At 35.8% G+C, this 21,342-nt stretch overlaps 1 protein-coding gene across 18 annotated transcripts in view; it reads right to left on the reverse strand.

The window, feature by feature from the left end:
- The window catches only part of HMCN1 (hemicentin 1), an 883,583-nt gene that overhangs the window by 157,460 nt on the left and 704,781 nt on the right, over positions 1-21,342 (reverse strand). For all 18 annotated transcript variants that reach the window (XM_079903114.1, XM_079903100.1, XM_079903116.1 and 15 more), the window contains 7 exons: positions 17,550-17,741; positions 13,853-14,026; positions 12,453-12,566; positions 11,454-11,599; positions 6,689-6,839; positions 5,160-5,354; positions 3,557-3,670 (listed from right to left, as the gene is read on the reverse strand). In XM_079903114.1, coding sequence (XP_079759240.1) covers positions 3,557-3,670; positions 5,160-5,354; positions 6,689-6,839; positions 11,454-11,599; positions 12,453-12,566; positions 13,853-14,026; positions 17,550-17,741 — 1,086 coding nt within the window. The remainder of the gene's footprint in view (positions 1-3,556; positions 3,671-5,159; positions 5,355-6,688; positions 6,840-11,453; positions 11,600-12,452; positions 12,567-13,852; positions 14,027-17,549; positions 17,742-21,342) is intronic.

Consider the following 21,342-nt stretch of genomic DNA (forward strand, 5'->3'; position numbering starts at 1 on the left):
ACTAGTCAGTTATGAAAAAGCACATACTATCTGTAGAATTTTTTAAAAAATGGAAATGTTAAACCAGGAATGCATGTGTTGGCTGCTTTTGTAAATGTAGAAATTCATTTTCAAAACGAATAATCACTTTGTTTTGTTTTGAAAGCTTAGGTATTTTGTTTTACTCTCTTAAAATGTGCCATATCTTTATCAATCAGTAAAGAATATATGTTTAATGCAGATGCCTTCTTGTAGTATTTGGGTCTCTCCAAAACTAAATTGAAAGTCTATAAGGCAAATAATCAAGGTTACAAGGCCCCATAATAAAATTTCAGTGTTATTTTGAATGCAAACTTTCACAGTCAAAATTATATGATTTTTTGCTGTACTTTAGATAACACAGAATATATAGGTTGAACTGCAGATTAGTAAATAATAAACTTGAATTTCAGATTAAATGAGGCTATCAGTACCTCCACACCATGAAAACTGATCAAATGAAATGTTGGTACATAAAGATTCAATGTTTTCTTGAAAGATTTCAATGTTTCTGGAGCTGAATCATTAGGAGCTACCAGGAGACACACTACAGGCCCAAGGTCTGACCTGTAGAGGCCTCCACCGAAGCTCTTTGCTCTGACCTGCCCTCCAGCTGGATTACACCTCTCAGAATTGTTCTTAGTGGCACTTAGGAGGTAAGCATCAAACACTGTGAAGTATTCCTAATTTAGACAGACTTTGTGGGCTCTTTTTTTTTGCTTTGTTCGTACTTCTCTAAACTCATCTCCAACATGCTTTCCAACTTCCTCCTAATTAAAAATAACAGACTGAAGACATGAACATCTCCCTTTGACAATCAATCCCTAAATTCCATTTCAATTTAACCAAATTCCAGTTCTTCCCAACCTATAATATCTTGCTACTTTATCAGATCCTTCCACTCAGTCCTAAACTAAATTCCTTCCAAACTTAGGTCAAATTAAGCCAGGTGGTCTAAGATATTCCTTCACTGCTCTTGATGATGTTAGCACTGATTTTAATTGTCTTCGTATCACTACCTTGTAGACTTTAAAATCTATGTTGATGACCCATCCCACCCTAGTTTCACCTCTACCCCACTTCAGCCAGCCACAGACTGTCATACCTTGGACCATTCAACATAAACACTTCTGCCCTTTGCAAGTTCATAAGCTCCTTGAAGAAGGTCTGATGTCTACGGTATTCACTGCTGTATCCTCAGTGCCTAGCATAGTACCTGGCACACAGTTAGCGATCAATAGATATTTGTCAAATAAATGAATTTTGAGTTCGTGGGTTTTCTCTATTTCACGTCTTTTCAGGCTTCCTTCATAAGCTGGCTTTTTGTTTGCGCTGAAAACTCTAGCCCTTCCACTCCTCCCCCTTACAATCAATCTATCAGCCTTCCTGCAAGCTCATTTTTCCTCTTCTCCTGCCTAGGTCTCAGAGTGGGTCATTTCAGCGATGCTCTGTCTCACTGCACATGCTATGTCCCTTACCCTCCAGTGCTTCCACAAAGTGTACCTTTGTTACCTTGTGGCACTGCCTCCATGGCTCCCCTCTCCCCACCCTTAGGTCACATCATCTGTTTTTTCTACCTCTGATCCCGGGTTAATGAGGGTGGGTGCAGAAAGCCATGACTAAGCCAAATAGCTCCAACTTCAGTGTTTAACGATCACACCCCCCCATAGTGGCAATCCTCTAAGGTTCTCTGTTTTCCACAGGCCCGAATACCAGCCCTGCCACTGTCTTTCTTGTTCTCATACTTAAGGAAAGGACTAAATACATTTGATATACATTCCCACATATCCCTTCTTACCATTCCAAGGTATGGCAATTCACTACCGTGAAAGGCTAGTTGACCCCTCTCGGTTTCTTGATTGCATTTTTCTCCTGTTCTAGAACTTGCTCCATCAATCCTTGCCCCCTCCTCCCATCAACACACATACTTGAAACTTTAACTTGTCTCTTTCTGTTGGATCATTTTCCTTGGTCTATAAGCAAATTCAAATCTCTCTTAAATATGTTTTTTCAAAGAAGCTCTCTTCCTAAAACTCTATTTCACCTCTTCCTGCCTCTTCAAAATGTCTTAAGAGTACTCTGTATTTGTTTCCTTTTCTTTCTGATTATTTCCTCGATATTTATCCTTTTGTTCTGTGGCTTTGTATCGCACCATACTATACATAAATTGATCTTCGGAATTTCACTAATGATTTCTTAGTTTAAAATGGCCTTTCCCCCCAGTTTTTATTCTCTTAAACTTACTTTAGCATTCCATACTAAACCCACTTCTTGATAACCTTTTCTATGCCTTGAATAGGTGATATGGTAGTTTACTACTTTTCATTAACTCCCCAGATTGTTTCTCCTCTATTTTCTTTTTCCTGTCTCCTACTTGTAAATGATCCCACAATGATCTTTTATTTTTTTTATCTTCTCCTAAGCTATCTATAACCCTTTCTGTTGGAAATCTCATGCCTTTGAATATCACCTGTTTGTGGATAACTCTCAACTCTTTATTCTTAGTTCGATTCTCTCTCCTGTGTTGTAGTTCCTTATTTTCAATGTCTCATTCAACATCTTCCTAAGTATCTTGGTATCATGCCAAATTCAATACGTCCAAAACAAAATTGACTTCCTTCTTCCCAAGTTATGTTGTTTTCCCAAATCTTCTATTTTTATTGCCCTTGCTATAATTTTCTTAATCACCCAGGATAAAAATCTCAGTGTCATTTGATACTCTCAGATAAGTGCCTAATGCTTCATATTACTTAATCACTTCCTCTGTAAAACCTTTCATACCAACTGCTTCCTATACATTCCTACTGCTACTTCTCTAGCTCAACTCCTTCTCATGGAAGCATCTATTTGTTCCTGCTTCTAGTAGCATCACCTTTCTTTGCCCTTAAAGGTGCAATACTTCTTCTACTCTCAGTCCCTGCATTCATAATATGACTGTGATCCAAGGGTGGAAATATTTATTACGCCTTATCAATTAGGCCTCTTGGCCTCTGTAATTGGTTCAGAAATGGATATGTGAGTCATGCTTGGCCAGTTAAAGCCATGGAAATCCAATTCTGGGACTTCAGTTGTAAATACTGGATAAGAAGAGCTTTCACTTTGGATGTGAAACTAAGAAGATGTAAGATTATAGAGTTTCCGGGGGCCCACTTGCTAATCAAAGGGATTCCCCACCTGAGAGTGATGCTAACAGAGAAAAACAAAGCCAAGAGAAAGAGAAAGGTGAAGTTTGGTGGACCTCTTTTGAGCCACAGAAGTCAGATATGACTATAGCCAGCTGTACTCTGGGACTTTCCAGGTTCATGAATCAGTGATTCTCTCTCTTTTTTTTTTTTAAGCTAGTTTGTTATTTGATACTTCAGGAGTCCTAACTAATGTGTTTTCAATTTGTATAAGACAGCTCCCTGGGAAAGCTATCAGTTTCTGATTATCTTTATGTCTCTAAAATGCTAGTGCAACATCATGCAAACATTAGTTCCTCAAAAAACTTTTGCGTGAAAGAATGCATAATAAACAAAAAAACGAACGAAAAACTCACAGAGTACACGGACATCATACTGAAGGGAATCTTCTCCAGCCTCATTCACAGCCACACACATATATCTCCCAGCATCTTCCACTTTAGCCCGGGGAATCTGTAACACTCGCCCTCCTGAAAATATATCCCAATACATATTTTTACTTCTCTAAATCTTAGAGTGAAAGTGATCATAAACAGAGATATAATTTTTCAGGTCTAATGACTTCTTTACATTTCCTTTTAAGGCTCTTACTTCATCCAGTGTTTCAGTGTTAATCCCACATACCACATTTAGGACAAACACTGCATTATTGAAAAGTGACCCAGCATATGAATGAGACCTCCTGAGAACTAAATAGCTTGTATAGAGCAAGGGAGGAATGTTGCTCCATGTCTCTCTCACATTCCATGTGGAATGTTGTTATCTGGTGACTTCTTGCTTTTACAGTTTTGAACACATGTAAAAGAAGTTTACACTGTTGGAGGCAAGTACTGATTTGAGAAAATAATAGCCAAGGATATAAAAGGTATAAAGTATACCTTTATACATATGATCTTGAAAGAATAACTGTATTTTTTAACTTTTCATGTTGATGTAATATCAAACTTAGAGAAAAGTCTCAATAATTATATTAAAAATTTTACCTGTGTTTATCAATAATTTGTATTTCAATCCAATTGTTTGATCTCTGTCATAAAAATGTACATATTAACTTTATTTATATATATAAATGAGTAATACTCTCAAATGATTCAGAAAAAGATTGAGAGTATATGGGAGACATGATGTCCCTTCACCCCTAAATATTCATAAATATGTATTTCATTAAAAGAAGGTATAATGATCAAAATCAGAAAATGTAAAATCTGTGAAAAAAGTACGACTGAACCATAGTCCATATTCAAATTTCACTATTATTACAATATTGTCTTTAATAGCTATTTTTCCTTAAGCCCAGATCCAATTTAGGATCACATGTAGTTGTCATTTCTATCTAGTCTCTTTTCTTTTTTTGCCAAGATATTTTTTTTATTTAATTGAGATGAAATTTACATACATTGGAAGGCACTGGGCTTTAAGTGTACAATCTGATAAATTCTGACAAGCCTATTTGAATGTTTGCTAAAAGTAAATAGAAGCCTTGAAAATATTATTTTTCCACAATTTAAAGATCTCCTTTTCCATCGATAAACATGTAATAACTAAAATATTTGAAACTAAAATCTTTACTATTGATTTATGAGAAATGCATTTAATAAACTGAGTAATAACTATTTGCAAATATATTCTAGAATTTATCATTAATAATGTACAGAAACAAAACTGATTATTTCCTCACACTATTTAGAAAAATGGAGGCACAAGGGAGCCAAAGGACTTTCTTAAGTTGATAGAATGATCCCATAGTAGATATGAAAATTAACTAGGTATTCTAGCCTATGTCAAATTCTCAGCCTAGACTCTCCTAGCTTGAAGCTACATAGATACCAGTGGCATTCAGTATCCTGTGTCAGTTAAATCACAAGGCCAAAAAGTCAATCAATTTGACTGGTCTAATAAATGAGAAGAAACACATCTGACAGAGATTCAGATTTTCACCCTGTTCCTAGCAATCTTTACCTGGTAAAATCAATACTCTATCACTTGAGGTCAGAGGGTGACCATCTTTATACCATGTCAGTGTAGGAGGAGGAGCAGCGTTTGTCTCACAGTAAAGAGAGATGGGGTTGTTGATGATCACATCCTTGGCTTCACCACTCCTGCCAGTATCCAGCATGTTTCCTATTTCCCAGAGCTTGTGAAAACTTGGAGGAACTATGGAGAAAAGACATGAAATTTTGGACTCGTGTAAATGACAGTGTCAATCCGTTAAAGAAAGATCTTGGCTGTATTTTCACAAGAGTGATCTGTACATGTAATAAATTAAGACAATGTGAAAATATTGTCAAGTACTTACACACCTACCAACTTAGCCCTTAGCCAAAAAACGTAATAGACAGAAGTCAGAGCTGGTTCTCCAGTGGAAAAGCAAGAAGTATGGAGCTCAGAATGTTGTGCTCATGCTTTGCTCTCCATTTCTGTTCAAAGGCTCTAGCATTTAGTAGATAAAATGTCCTGCTCTCAGGAAGGACCTACTATGATAAACATGGCTAAAGAATATGATCATAGCAGGGAAAACTAATTTTGAGAAATCATTAAAAAATACTGGCTCAATAGAGCATTTCTCAATGATTTGTCTTATTCAGAAAACTAAAGAAGTTATGCAGCCAAGATTAATAAGTCTATTAAAAAATATAATGGGACATACTCAAAGTTTTCTGGGTGACAAGTATGAACTTTCTAGAAGGCAATTTGCCTGTACATCAAAAGCACTGCAAAAGTGTATAACATTTGACCTAAAATTTCCATCATTAACAACTTATGAAAAATAAAAACTGTGTAAGAGTTTTAGGTATAAAGATGTTCAATGAAGCATTATATATGAGTAGTAAAAGCTTGGACACACCCACACATTCAACAATAGGAGTCTGGTTAAATAAAGATTTGGATACTCAACTGATAAAACAGGTATCGTTATTAAAAATCATGTTGACAGTAGTAATATCAACAATAATAGCAAATATCATTTCTTAAGCATTTTGCTAAGAGTTTTATATACTTTATCTAATTTAGTACTCACCACAATTCTACAAGGCATTAATTCTAAAAGTGAGAAAATGGGTTTTAAAATATTTAGGTAACTTGCCCAAGTCAGAAAGCTTGAAGGAGCCTAAATCATCATTCAGTTCCAAGTGTGACTACTTTAAATTCTGATATAATGTTACATTAGCTTTCTGATAAACTTCATGGTATAATGTTAGGGGAAAGCTAACGTAACAGAGAAGTACGTATTGTGTGGTCCCAATTTATAAATGAAGTATACATTTACAAAAATATATCAGAAGGAAACACATAAAAATAACTGAGGTAATCCTGAATGATGGGATTATTTTCTTCTTTGTTAATTTCTTGAGTCCAAGTTTTCAATAATGAATTTATATTATTGTCAACAGAAAAAAAACATTAAAATAAACCAAGTCAAATCTCTTTTTCATTGCTTTGCCGGATCATATAAATTAAATTACATACAATAAACATATTAGTATTACCTTGTATATTCACATCAAAATCCAGCTCATCTTCACCTGCGATATTAGACGCTATACACGTGTATCGTCCAGTGTCTGATATTTGAGCCTCCCTGATTTGAAGTGTGTGTCCACTGGCAGCAATAGTAACATGATCATCTGCTTTAAGGGGCTGTGATTCAATTATAATAATGTTATCATTAAGTACTCCAGTAATAAGCCTCTAAAGAGAGTGAGAAAAGAACTACATATGTATATAAGAAAAAAAAACCCAACAGCTTATGGTGTGGATTTTTAAATTTTAAAATCTTCAGTCTGATAGGAGATACAATGTTCATTCTGGAATACTCATTATTTTAAAAACTGGAACCAAAAGGGAAAGAGGAGGGAAGGATAAATTAGAAGGTTGGGATTAACATATACACACTACTATATAAAACAGATAACCAACAAGGACCTACTATATAGCACAGGGACCTATACTCAATATTTTGTAACAACCTATAAGGGAAAAGAATCTGAAAAAATTAGATATAGATAGATAGATAGATAGATGATAGATAGATAGATGATAGATAAACTGAATCACTGTGCTGTACACCTGAAATTAACATGATATTGTAAATCAACTATACTTCAATTTAAAAAAAAATCTGGATTCAAAGCTCATTTTGCAGCAGAATGAAGTATCTAAATCAATTAGCTGCTATCTTTGCTTTCAATGGTAACAGATATTTGCCACATATATCATGTGGAATATAATAACAAATAGGACCCCAATATTAGGAAGAATAAGCAGGTTGGGGGTCCTCTATATTATTTATACTTGATCTCCTGAGATTAAACCAGCTTTAAAAAAAAAAGTATAATCCTCTAGGAGTTAAATGTATAACTGAGTCCTATAAACTTACCCTATTTCTGTAGTTTGTGATAAAGTGAAATTGAGCCAGAGAACAGTTTTATGTAAGGAAATAAATAATAATGTGCAACAACAACAACAAAAAAAAAGTACTCCAGTAAATCCTCTAGGGCACCATGCAGTTGAGAGTTTTTATGATTCTTTAATAAGTAAAAATAAAAATTTAAGTGAAATACTCAAGACAATAACAATTTACTTTGAATAAGCTGTTTTTGAGTAATCATGTCTTTATTTATTGACAATTGTAATTCCTATAGTTTACATCTATGCCCGGTGTTTCTGAGTGGTGCATTTATAAATTATTTATGATGAAAAATGTTCTTAGGTGCCATATCTATTTATCCACGTTGGAGAAAAATAACTTCGGCTGATCCCACATCGTAGTAAAAAAGTGTATCTTTTCTTACTATTTTGTAGCAAATGCTAGAGTTTTATAATGAAAGATTGAAGGCATTAGCATAGTCTGATTTAAAAATCACTACTGCTCATTCAGAAACATCATTACTTCATAAATGAGAAAATTTAACCTAGATACATTTATATTACGATGTTTTATTGAAAACATTACCGACATTTAATGGGACGTTTCTCATCTTCTAAACATTTCCGAATATACTAAATTCCCTCTTATTCCTTGAAAATTTTAGTTCCTGGCTCACTGTTACTCCTTCCAATGACACTCTTCTCATAATTCTTGGTGATTTCAATACCCACATAGACAGTCACCAATGCTTTGTGCTCTCAGCTCCTTGACCTCCTTTCTATTTTTTTTTGCCCCAACACTCTCTCAGCCACTCAATAGGAGAGTCATACCTAGAACTTATAATTACCAATAATCACATCTCTTCAGAATCTCAGTTTCAAGTTCTCACCTTCTGACCATCACCTCTTAACTTACTAACTCTCTTCCTCTAGAATCCCAACTCCCATTATTTTTTGATCCCATGGGAGGATCCAAAATTCACTGAACTTGCAATCTTTTCCCTATCACTCACTCTCCTCCTGACCCAGAGAAGGTCTATTATGGCAATCACTCCTTGTACAAACTTCTATAAAAAAATCAACTCTTTTGCCCCCTCTCCCTTTATTTTATTCCCCTGGAAAAACTGGTTAATACCAGTTTCCGTCCATTCTGAACATCCCCTGATCTACTCAAGAACATTCCTCCAGCAACTGTGTCCTCTCTCATGTGAGTGATCATCGATTGCTTTCTTTCCACTGGATGATTTCAATGTGTATACAACAGTATAATTTCCGCATCAAAAAAAAAATCTCATTACACTGCAGCCTAACTCCTATTCTATTCTTCTATTCTTCTATTCTGCTTTATAGGCAATGACTTTAAAAAGTTTTCTACCTTTGCTGTCTCCATTTCCTTCCATCTTTTCTTGAATCCTCCAATAAGGCCTTCACCATCTCTACTTGACCAAAATGATGTTGTCAAGGTCACGTGACAAGTGACATCCATGTTGCTAAATTTGCTGATCAATTCTCAGTCTTTATTTTACCTGATCAGTGGGATTTAACACGGTTTAACTGGTCTTTATTTTGAAAACTTATCTTTCCTTCTTTTAGGACACATCACTCTCTGCCCCACAACCTCTAAATGTAGGAGTACCCCAGGGCTTGATCCTTGGACCTCTTCTCTTTCTACCTAAACTCACTCTTCTAGTGATCTCATGCAAAACCTTGGACTCATCTTTGACTCATCTCTTTCCCTCACATCCTGCTACCACCTTCATCCAAGCAATCACCATCTATCTCCTGGACCATGGCAATAAATTCATTTCTTCTGCAACTAGTAAAGAAGCCAATATAATCTTTTTAAAGCCTTAAGTCAGATCACATCACTCCTGTGTTCAAAATTTTCCAGAAGCTTTCCATCAGAATAAGGCCAACTGATCTACAAGCAGTATGATTTAACCCTAGCTCTCACCTTTCTCTGTGTTCCCACTGATCACTGCACTCCAGCCAAATGCCTCAGGGCCTTTGCCCCTTGCTAGTCTCTCTAGAATATTATCCTCTCAGATATCTTATGTCTGCTTCCTTCAGTTTCTGTGAGTTTCTGCTCAACTATCACCTTATCAGTGAGGCATTCCCTATTGTAAGAGATCACACCCTTCACACTCTCTATTCTTCCTGACTGAATTTTCTTCATAACATTTACCTTATCTGGCATACTGTATGCTTTACTTGTTTGTTTAGTTTTCCCCTCCCCCCAAAACTCCATATGAGCAGAGATTTTTGTCTGTTTCCTTCATAGCTGTATCACCTGCACCTAAAATACTATGTGCTCAATAAATAATGAGCAAATACTATGTGCTCAATAAATAATTTGGGACGCAATGTATCATTATTAACGTTATATCACATATAAAGATAGTATAACTTTAACTTTCCATGTCGAAGAAAAACTTCAGAGCATGAATAAGCAAAACACATAGATTCTATCAAAACTTATTGTGGTTAATGCTGCCAATATTTTTGGTGGCTTTTCTCAAAAACACTGTTTCACTCAGTGTTGCTTATCTGAGAAATGAGCTAGCAGAAGAAAGGATATGGAAAATAAACAAAACCCAGTATTTTTTGTACACATTTTAGGGGACCAATCCCAAATCTTGAAAAATTCAGCAATTTAACTAAAGCATCATAATTGGATCAATTTCAGTCTGGATGTGAAACTAATTTAACTACTCATTATGAAATTTTAAAAAAACAGCCCTAATTCCTAGTACAAATCTAGACTTTACCCAACTTTTATGTGTGTATGTGCTTGTGTATATGTGTGCATGGGTATAAAATGCAAGGAATGAAAAGGTTTTAGGTAAAATTAAAAATAAAATATTAAAATTTGAAAGGTGAAAGGAATTGTTTCCATGCAAACTCATATAGAGTTGATATTGTACCATGAAGTATGCTTGTAGTCAGAAAAGAAACTGTAAACAGAACATGGTGGGAGTTCCATATTTTTCCTTTTGCAATGGCTTCCAGATGAAATTTGCTTATTTTATGAGATATTTTTTTTCCTGGCTGCCAGGATTGCAAAATCCATCTGTGATCTGAAATAATAAAGTTATATCTTTCTGCATCTTAAATCATGACTCTGACCTGAACGTCTACAACTGGAATTTGACTGACCATTTGGTTGATTATGTGTAAAACAGGATAAACATCAGCTTAGCTATGTGACATCTGTATTAAGCAGAGTGTTAACAGCAGCTAAAAAAAATCTATTTTGGTCCTAAAACACCAGCACATATGTTTTTAAAACATGCATGTTAGAAAATAAGTTGAATGAGAAATAAGGGCGTGTGGTCTGAAAGCCAGATTCTGTAACTGAAGGATGTGTCTTTTATTGAAAGTTCTTCATTGCCCCCAATTAATTGTATTGAGCACTTAATCATCACATTGAGCTTATTTTTTCCATCTTGGAACATTAAAAATGTTACCCTTTGTAAAAGAGTTAAAGGTGTTTAGAGAAAGTTCTGAATAAACTGAGCACTTGTGTTATACCTATCATTCTAATCTGGCTACTGTCTTTGTGTTTCTTCTCCACAAAGTTTACTTACTCTGAAAAACCACAGAGCACAAAAACCATTCCCCAGTGGGAAGGTGGCTGGATTTTCCAAGACAATTGCTAACGTGTATTAAAACAGTCCTTCAAACTTTAGAGTGATGAAATAATACTAAAATTGTTGAACACGGTTCAATTTTTTTGCAGTTTTATACTCTAGGAGCATGGGATTGTGCTAATTTTAAGGTCACATTGATTCTCTGAGTTATCTGTGTCTGGGTGTTTTGTTTTTTAATTTAACTGGCCATTTTAGTCTATAAAAAAACATCAGCAAATGAAAAAACTTGACTGGCCTGTCCATCCTTGTACCAGCTGAGAGAGGCAGAAGGAATTGCATAGGCTTCACATTCCAAGGTCAGAGTGTTGTTTACTTTGATCTTCACTTCTTTGGGGGAAACACCTGGCCCCAGGAGGTCTCTTTTACTGATTATGGGTGGAACTGCATAAACACGAATATTAAAGCATTAAACATTAGTTCTTTTAAATGGAATGACATGGAACACAGTGAGGATCACTTAATAAGAAAACAAGGAAATAACTTAGGCATCTTCTATGCTCTCCTTTCATCAAGGACCCAAGTTAGCATCTTATGAAATGGCAGTGTTCATATACAGAATGTGAAGAAAACTACCTTTCTCTCCTCATCATTGTAATACTGCCATTTGTAATACTGCCAATGTCCTTCACAGAACAGTTAGTTTAGGTTGTTCCGGGTCCCCAGACACAGTCTGAGTATGACCCATAGAATGCATTTTATTAGTCACTAAGGGGAATGATTCAAAGAACAAAAGATAATAAAAAAGATGCTCTTCCTTTTTAAAAATAAAATTCTGAAAATTTATTGCCTATCAGTGGTAGCATAATTTTTTTTTAATAGGTCAATGTACAGTGGATTAGCCCAAAGTCAATGACAAACTCATTGTAGGCTGTTGAATACAGCATATATATTTAAGGAAGAGTTTTGTGCATGCAGGTACTTATATGCAGCAGAATTCAGAAGAGGGTAATTCATGAGAAGAAAATAGAGAAACTTAAGGAAGCGCCACTGACAAGTTCTCCAAAAAGCTGAAGAGAGCAGTTTCAGTGGGCTTTCACATCTGTAAGCAACTGAAGTCATGGGCACATTGCTTAATTCAATTTCCATCTTAATGAAGCAATGATAAATGGATAAACGATAAACGATAAACTTTAATGATGAATATAAATAATTATGAACCCATAATGAAAAATAGAATTAAAAAAGTTAGAAAACCTGGAGAAAACTAGGAACATAGTGTTCTTTCGGGACTTACTGTAGACCTTCACTTCATAGTACTTTATCATCTCTCCGGCCTCATTAGTGGCTACACAAGAGTATCTCCCAGCACTGTCCTCCTGTGCATTTAGGATCTGCAGAGTCCTACCTCCTGAAAAGCAGTGGAACACCAAAGAATCTCTGAAGTCACAGTGGCAGCAGGGTTTGCACAAACCACCAGGTTTTAGTTCTTACTATTAACACATTTCTTCTTCTCTATGACAATTCTGTAAGAGACATTTGACACAGGCAAACTACAATACAGATGGGCACTACTTGCTGGATGGAGACATTCACTAAGTCCACGATGGTCCTCCGTGGTAATGACTCTCGTGCTCACTCTGACCCTCCCCTACCTCTCTGCACATACTGTAATTAAGGTTCTTATTTTACTCTCTTCACAAATAGGTCTTCTGCCTTTGTCATCTTCTTCCTCTCATCTACCTGGCGTATCAGTAGAGATTGATCTTGCTAAAACATCATTTTTATTATGGTATCTTTCTTCCTAAAAATCTTCAGTGGTTCTCAACTGACTAAAGTATAAAGTCAAAACTCTCAAATCCAGGTATTTAAAACATGACTCCAATATTCCTTCCTGATCTTATCTCCTACCTGCCCCCTTCCCTGCCATACCCACATGTATACACAATGTCTCCACTCAAGAAGGAGGTGAGGAGTCTGTTTATTATTACTTGCACATAGATATGCCATTCTCCTTCATACTTTCCCACACTAGGCATCCTGAAGGATCTGAGATCTCTCCTAACTTATTTCCAACTAACAAAATTCTATAACTTTCTTTAAGGTTTGGTTCAAGTTCTGTCTATGACAAAGCATTTCCTGACTGCTTCAGCCCACGGTGGCCATTCCTTCTTTTGAATTCTTATAAAACTTGTCACTATCCCATTTATCATAACCTATGACTATTCAGAACCCATGATTATTCATGGATTCCTGTTGTTAATTAACTTTCACATGTATTATCTCTATACATTTCTTACAGCCAGTGATCATACTTTTAAATTCTTTCTGTTTTCATACATATTGTCAGGTATTAAAGAGGAATAAATAAACTCTGTCAATCTAAATACTAACCTTCAAGGGTCAATTCAACAAAAAGTGAATTTCTACTCTTTTTGGCATTCTACATTATATTTGAGCAATTAATTACACTGTAGTATTTATTTACTTGCCTTTTATTTACTTTACTGGTCTTTCAAAAAGTAATTTTAGATAACTTAGATTACAACATACATACAAAATACTAAAAAATAAGATAGCAATAGTACAATACCAGCAACAACATTAAGTATTTTTATAAAAATAGTCAATGATTCTGTTCTTCTGTAAAAGTAAATGGCACAAATGCAACTTGGGCATCTGAAGTGAGCTAATTACCTGGAAGAATACGGATATTTCGGTTGGATTCTAAAGGAGTTCCATTCTTAAACCAGGTGATGGTGGCTGGGGGATATGAATAAGCTTCACAGACCAAAGATGTGGGGCTGTTAAGGATAACAGTGACATCTTCAGGGATGCCATCGCTATCAACACCAGCAATTGTAGGAGATACTGAAAAAGATTTAAAACTTGATCAAAGAAATATATTCAGAAATTTCTTTATTTGTACATTTCTAAGTTTCCATAGTACTTATTTGTGTAATTCCATTCCCTAACAATTACAGAAACAATTGATTAGTGTCCTTATTCTACACAAAAGCAGTGAGAACCTCAAAAAGCTCACAGAGTAATGGAGGAGATGACACATAAAAAGGAATCATAACACAATGTAGTATGGGCAATACTGGGAATTTTGGTGCAGGATATATGGGGGCATGGCATCCAATCCAATCTGAGGTGTGGGGTGGTGTGTGGACTCTCATCAGGGAAGATCTCCTAATGGAGCAGATTTCAAACTGAGCCTCAAAGGACTGGTGGTGGTCAGAAGGTGAAAGAAGGGAGACTACTAGGAGGAGGGAGCATATTGGGAGCAGAGTAGTGTAAACAATGAGGGGCAAGCAGGAAATATATAGAGGATGGATTCAAGGGGGTCAATGCTGGAAGCAGGGGAAAGACAGACAAGTACATCTGTTCCATAAAAGATAGTGAGGGCCTGAACTAGAGCAGTGAAGAAAGGCATAAAGAGGGGGGAGCAACTAAAGAAAAATTCAGGACATCAACTGGCAGGATTTGATGATAGAATTTAAGGGGTAAAGAAACCAACGTCAAATATAACTTCCAATTTTATTGCTTGGGAACGAACCTAGGTAAACTTCAACGAAGCAAAATAAATAGAAAATATGGAAAGATTTGCTCACTTAGGAGGGGAAGATGATTTGTTCAGTCTGAATATCTTGAATTTTAAGTGCCTGTGAGAATTCCAGGTAGAAATGTCCAACAAGCAACTGTATATAGAAATCTGAACCTTGGGAGAAGGATCAGGGTTGCAGGTATGGATTTTAAAAAGTCTCCAGTTGCTAAGAGATGATCATTAAACCTCTGGGAATTAAGTTTTTGTTACTTGATGAGAATATCTAGAGTAAAATGAACACTGAAGTAAGGACAAAACATGAGGGGACCTAATGTTTAAGAGACAGATTAAGTATGAGTCCATAAAGGAGGGAGAAAGGGAGCAACCAAAGGGGTGCAAGGATAACTGGGGAAGAGCAGTGTCCAGGAGAAAGTGATACATAATATCCAAACGTTAAGATAAGGACTGAACAATGTTCATTGCATCTAACAACAGGGTAGTCTTCACCACAGCAGTGTCAAGAATGGTGTGGGCAGAAGCCCATATGTAGTGGGACAAGAAGTATAGACAGGGAGTAGTGACTATATGAAGTGATGGAGACAGCAGAAGGTAAAGCTGAAGGTAAGGCAGATGGTGGGCATGACTGGCAGACCAGAGAAGGGGGGAAGATATAGGATCAAGGGCATAAGCAGAAGCAGTAACTGTGAACAAAAAGGATAACACCCTCTGGGAAAAGAAAGGGTAAAGACACTGAATTATGGCTGGTAGACTGGAAATTGCCAGTGCACACACCTGAACAGCCTCAACTTTATATGAAGTTGGTGAAAAGAAGACTTGAATTCAGATCCCTCATCTTCAATGAATGAGGGAAAATGATAAGAAATAAGTAACTAGGAAGCGGGTAGGAGGCAGAGGAAGGAATATAGTCAGAGATCATGACTTGAGATGCCTGGGGTAAAGAATAAGTGATCTCCACTGGAGAGAGTCCCCAGGGAGCTAATGTCTCTTGGGAAGTCAGATTTCAGTTACTGAAAGGAGCCAGAAAGAGTTTTAAATCAGGTTTCCAGAGGACAGGGATAGGATGTGGACATGAGCCAGTACTGGGAGGTGAGTCAGTGGTAGGAGGAAGGAGGCATGAGGAACATAGAGCTCTAAGAGAAGCAATGGGCTACAGGAGAGGAGAAGAAATCCAGGGCAGGGCATTTGCCTTTCACTCGCTGATGGGCATGCAGGGAAGACGGGTGTGTTAGGAGACAACTGGCTCATGAACTCTCATTCTTACTTATCCACGCATCTGTTATTCACTGCTATGTTAGGTGCTGGGGCTATATCCTTTTCAAGATAAAAAGGGTTCTGTCCTAGGGAGTTTATAGTTTTATGTAATTATTACTTATATATACGATTTATTTGACACTTACTAATACATTATCCAGTATTCTGACTTAACATTTCTGGCCTATATATCTCTTCTACTCAATTAGACTGTAAGCTGCCTGAGGACTGTGTCCTCTATGGGAGTTTCTACGTATGGGACTACATATTCCCCCAGTCTAGCCAATAACTATCAAAACATACAAACAAATAAAAAATTGCAAAAATTTGCATCGCATTATAGGTCAGTTTATTTAAGTAGAATGAAATGTGTTTTGATATTAGTAATCAAATACAATACATTTAGGTGGTGCATTTTAAATTTCTAACGTGAGCAGAAATTAGGAATCTATTTTAATATCATTTCCAAGACATAAGTATAACTTTAATGCTGCAGAAACTGAACGTGTAGTTATTTCATCATTCCTACTCCATATTTTTTCATGGTGTAGTTTTTATTGCTCTCAAAGGGCTTGATATTCAAATGTACAAGCTAATCTGTATTAAATCAGAAGGAAACCACGTGAGATTTAAAACCTACACTTGTAGTTGCAGTCTACATTTTAATCTAGGAATCTTCACAGCTTATCACTGACAATATAGAATTTACACATTATATATTAATTTCAAGGGGAGGGGATTTATCTGGGAAAAATAACTATTAATTAAATGGCAAAATACCTAAATTTGCAACGTCCAGGTAATTTACTGCACAGCAATACCTGTCAACTTTCTTCCTTTAAGATTTTTTAGGGATCAGTGAGTTAGCAAATGACACAGATAAACACACATAAAGACAGATGAGCAGCATATTATGTTAAGAAAAAGAAAATCTACAGTAGTTGCTCACCCCAGCAGGAGCAGATGTTCTGCTCACAATACTGCTACATAAGTTGGCAACGGGAAGGAGGGGAAATGTGTTTTAAGACAGAGGAAAGCACACTTCTAAAATAAAATCATTTTAATGATGTTTTGTTTTGTTTGAACCCTTCAACCTCCCAAGGGACTGTGTTAATTCACTATCGCTCATGAGCAAGCATACAGTTTTGGTGTGCTTGTCTGCATCTCCTCTCCTTCATCATAGTTACCAACAGAGATTTCAGTATGGGCAATTACCAATAATGGCAGAGTCCCACAAAGAAATGATAAAACATCTCACGGTGATTCTCTTTCACTGTTGACCTGCTTCTTTTTGACCAGTATTTATTTTTCCTTTACTACTGCTTATTTAATATCTATCTTGTTCATAGTTGTACTTCACACAAAACACGGTACCTGGAATATAGTAGGTATGCCAAATGCAATGAATGAATGTACGAATTAATAAAAGAAAACCAGCAAATGTACACAAGCACTGGTCCTTCTGAAATAATGAAATTCTATGGTAGAAATATTAAGTAAACAGAAAAAGAAGAGAATTTGGCCTATTGCCATGGCTGATTCTTCAAGATTTGCAGCAATGCTTATACCTACCCAACACATTAAGACTAAAACTTCTGCTCTTGTCACCAGCTGTATTAGAAGCCAAACATGTATATCTTCCAGTGTGTGACACTTGGGCATTGGTAATCTGAAGAAAACGGCCACCAGACATAAGATGATGGGTGTCATCTTCTTTCAGGAACTGCCCATCTTTCTGCCATGTAATTTCTGGCACTGGATTCCCTATAACAAAAAGTCATTTCTGGGAGTTGGCTAATAATCACATGTCTACAGTTGGTAACTAAAAGGATGCATTTTTATTCATTTCCCTTTTAAAATATTCCACTTCTGAAACAATGCAGTAGCCATGCATTTTAAAATAAATTTGCAAACATAACTGAATTTATAATAATAATCATGCTATGATTTTAAAAATCTATAAGTGAAAGAGTTATGTTAGTCTCTGTGTTTAACTAAATTTATAGCATACCTTAGGCTATTACAATTAAATATTTTCATAGTAAAATACACTTAAAAAATAATGGAGTATACATGTTTACTAAAACTATTACTCATGAATACCTTTGCATTCATATTAAATTTTTAAAGAAGATTTTTATTTTTGAGGGAAAGCTGTATAAAAAGGAAAAAAAACCTTTAATTAAACAATTCAACAAGCAGATATGTATGCCAGGATTCTAGCATAGATATATAGATAGGTAGAAAGATAGAAATATCTATTAATTATTCCTTTAATATTTATAGCCTAGAGAAAAAAGATCTTTCATATTTTTCATGGGACTTTTGTTAAATATTAAGTTTTAAATTGCTCAAACATTTTGTTTTTGAAAATTTAAAACTATAAAAACACGTTCTGTTAGGAAAGAAGATTAGGATGATATCATATTAAGGCACAACTGTATTGGCCATGGAGCTTGTTCTATGGCCCTGCCTGGGCAGGAAAGCAAATTCACAGGCCTACCCAACTGCTGAGTATAGCACACAGTCCTATCCAACTAGGAAGTATGACCAGAGAATCCAGGTAACTCAGGCCTATTCTACAGTTGCACTTGGGCAGGAAACCAAATCATTAGTCCTAACCAACTGTTCCCAGCCAATGGCACCCCCCGTCCCGACCTCACATCTAAGGCAGAGGCAGTGGCCTCACCCAAATAGAGACGCTGAGAGAAAACCCCACCTGCCCAAGGATGCTACCAGCTGACCCATCCAGAATCCCAAGTTGAGTTGAACGGTGAAGGACAATCTCTGCTGAAGCAAACCTGTAAAGTCTGGAATCAGAGACCCTTTACTCAAGTGTGCAGATACCAATACAAGGAATCAGGTAAACATGACACCTCACAGGAAACTAATAAAGCTCCAGTAACTCAATAACTGACCCTAAAAAATGGAGATCTATGAACTGTGAAATCAGAATAATACTCTTAATCAAGTTTAGTAAACAAAATGAAGAAAACAATGCATGAACAAAATGAGAAGTTCAACAAAGAAATAGAAATCATAAAAAAACCACAATCAAACAAATGAATGCTAGAGCTAAAGAATAGAATGACTGAACTAAAGAATTCAAAAGAGAGCTTCAACTTCAGAGCAAAAGAAAGAATCAGTAAACTAGAATATAGTTCATTTGAAATTATCCAGTCAGAGGATCAAAATGAAAAAAGAATGAAAAGTGAAGAAAGCCTACAGCAGTTATGAGATACCATTACAAAAACAATATACACATTATGGAAATCCCAGGAGAGGAGAATGAGAAAAGAACAGAAAGCATATTTAAAGTGATAATGTCTGAAAACTCCCCAAACGGACATCCAGACTCATGAGGCACAAAAGATCCCAAATAGATTGAACTAAAAAAGGGCTACACTGAAACACATTATAACTAAATTTTGAATGTAGTAAGAAGAAAGCAACACATCACATACAAGGGAACCCCCCCATAAAAGTATAGGCAGATTTCTCATAAGAAACTTAGAAGGCTAGGAGAGAATGGCATAAAACGTTCTAAATATTGAAAAAAAGCCTGTCCACCAAGAATACTATAGCTGCCAAAATATGAAATGACAGATAAAGATTTTCCCAGATAAGTAATAGCTGAGGGAAACAAACAAAAACGAAAAAACACACCAGACCTGTCTTACAAGAAATTCAAAATGGCATTCTCAAGTAGAAATAAAAGGATGCTAATTATCATTGTAAAACCACATAAACGTATGTGCAAAACTCACTGGTAATGGTAAATATGTAGTCAAAGTCATATTCTCTAATACTGTAATGGTGATACGTAACTCACTTTTAAAATTTAAAAATCAAACATTTAAAAAATAGCTGTATCTATAATTTGTTATGAGATACACAAAATAAAAAACATGTAAATTGTAACATTAATAACCTAAGATGTGAGAGGAAGAGAAGTAAAAGTAAAATTTATGTATGCTATCAAAGTTAAGTTATTATTAGTTTAAAATAGGATGTTCTACATATATCTTATGTAAGCCTCTGTTAACCACAAAGGAAAAGAATCTTTAATAGCTACACAAAAAGTTATGATAAAGCACTCAAAGCATATTGCTAAGAAAGTCATCAAATGACAAAAGAGAAGGATAAGAAGCAAGGATCTACAAAACAATTAAAAAACCCCAATAAAATGGAGATAGTAAGTCCTTACCTATCAATAATTACTGTAGATGTAATGGATTAAATTCTCCAATCAAAAGACATAGAATAGCTAAATGAAGAAAAAAAAATCAAGATCCAACAGTATGTTGCCTACAAGAGACTCACTTTAGCTTTAGAGGTACATGTGAACTGAGAGTAGAAGGATATAAAAAGATATGTCAAGAACATGGTAACCAAAAGAAAGCTGGGGCAGCTATACTTATATCAGCCTAGACTTTAAGCTAAAATTGGTCAAAAGAGGCAAGAGACAATGAAAAAGGGGTCAATCCATCAGAAAGACATAATAACTGGAAATATTTATGCACCCAATATTGGAGCACCTAAATATATAAAGCAAATACTAACAGAGATAAAAGGAGAAATAAGCAGCAATAAAATAATAGTTGCGGGGGGGGGGGGCTTCCCTAATGGCGCAGTGGTTGAGAGTCCACCTGCCGATGCAGGGAACACGGGTTCGTGCCCTGGTCCAGGAAGATCCCACATGCCATGGAGCGGCTGGGCCCATGAGCCATGGCCGCTAAGCCTGCGTGTCCGGAGCCTGTGCTCTGCAACGGGAGAGGCCACAACAGTGAGAGGCCCGCGTACCAAAAAAAAAAAAAAAAAAAAAAAAATAGTTGGGGACTTTAATACCCCACTCTCAACAATGGATAGATCATCCAGTCAGAGAATCAATAACAAATCAGAGATTTGAAAATTACCATAGACCCAATATACCTAACAGACACATACAGAGCATTCTGTACAACAAAAGTAGAATACACATTCTTTTCAAGCACACATAGAACATTTTCTAGCATAGCTCACATGTTAGACCACAAAACAAATCTCAGTAAATCTAAAGTGATTGAAATCATACCAAATGTCTTTTATGACCACAATGATATGAAATGAGAAATCAATAACAGGAAGAAAGCTGGAAAATACACAAATGAATGGAAATTAAACAACATACTGTTGAACAACCAATGTATCAAAGAAGATATCAAAAGGGAAAAAAAAATTTCTTGAGACAAATGAAAATGGAAACACAACACACCAAAACTTAAGGGATAGAGCATAGGCAGTTTTAAGAGGAACATTTATACTGATAAATGCATACATCACAGAAGAAATAAGATCTCTAAAAAAAAATCTAAGAGTACACCTC

The sequence above is a fragment of the Stenella coeruleoalba genome, assembly GCF_951394435.1.
Source record: "Stenella coeruleoalba genome assembly, chromosome: 1".
NCBI lineage: Eukaryota > Metazoa > Chordata > Mammalia > Artiodactyla > Delphinidae > Stenella > Stenella coeruleoalba.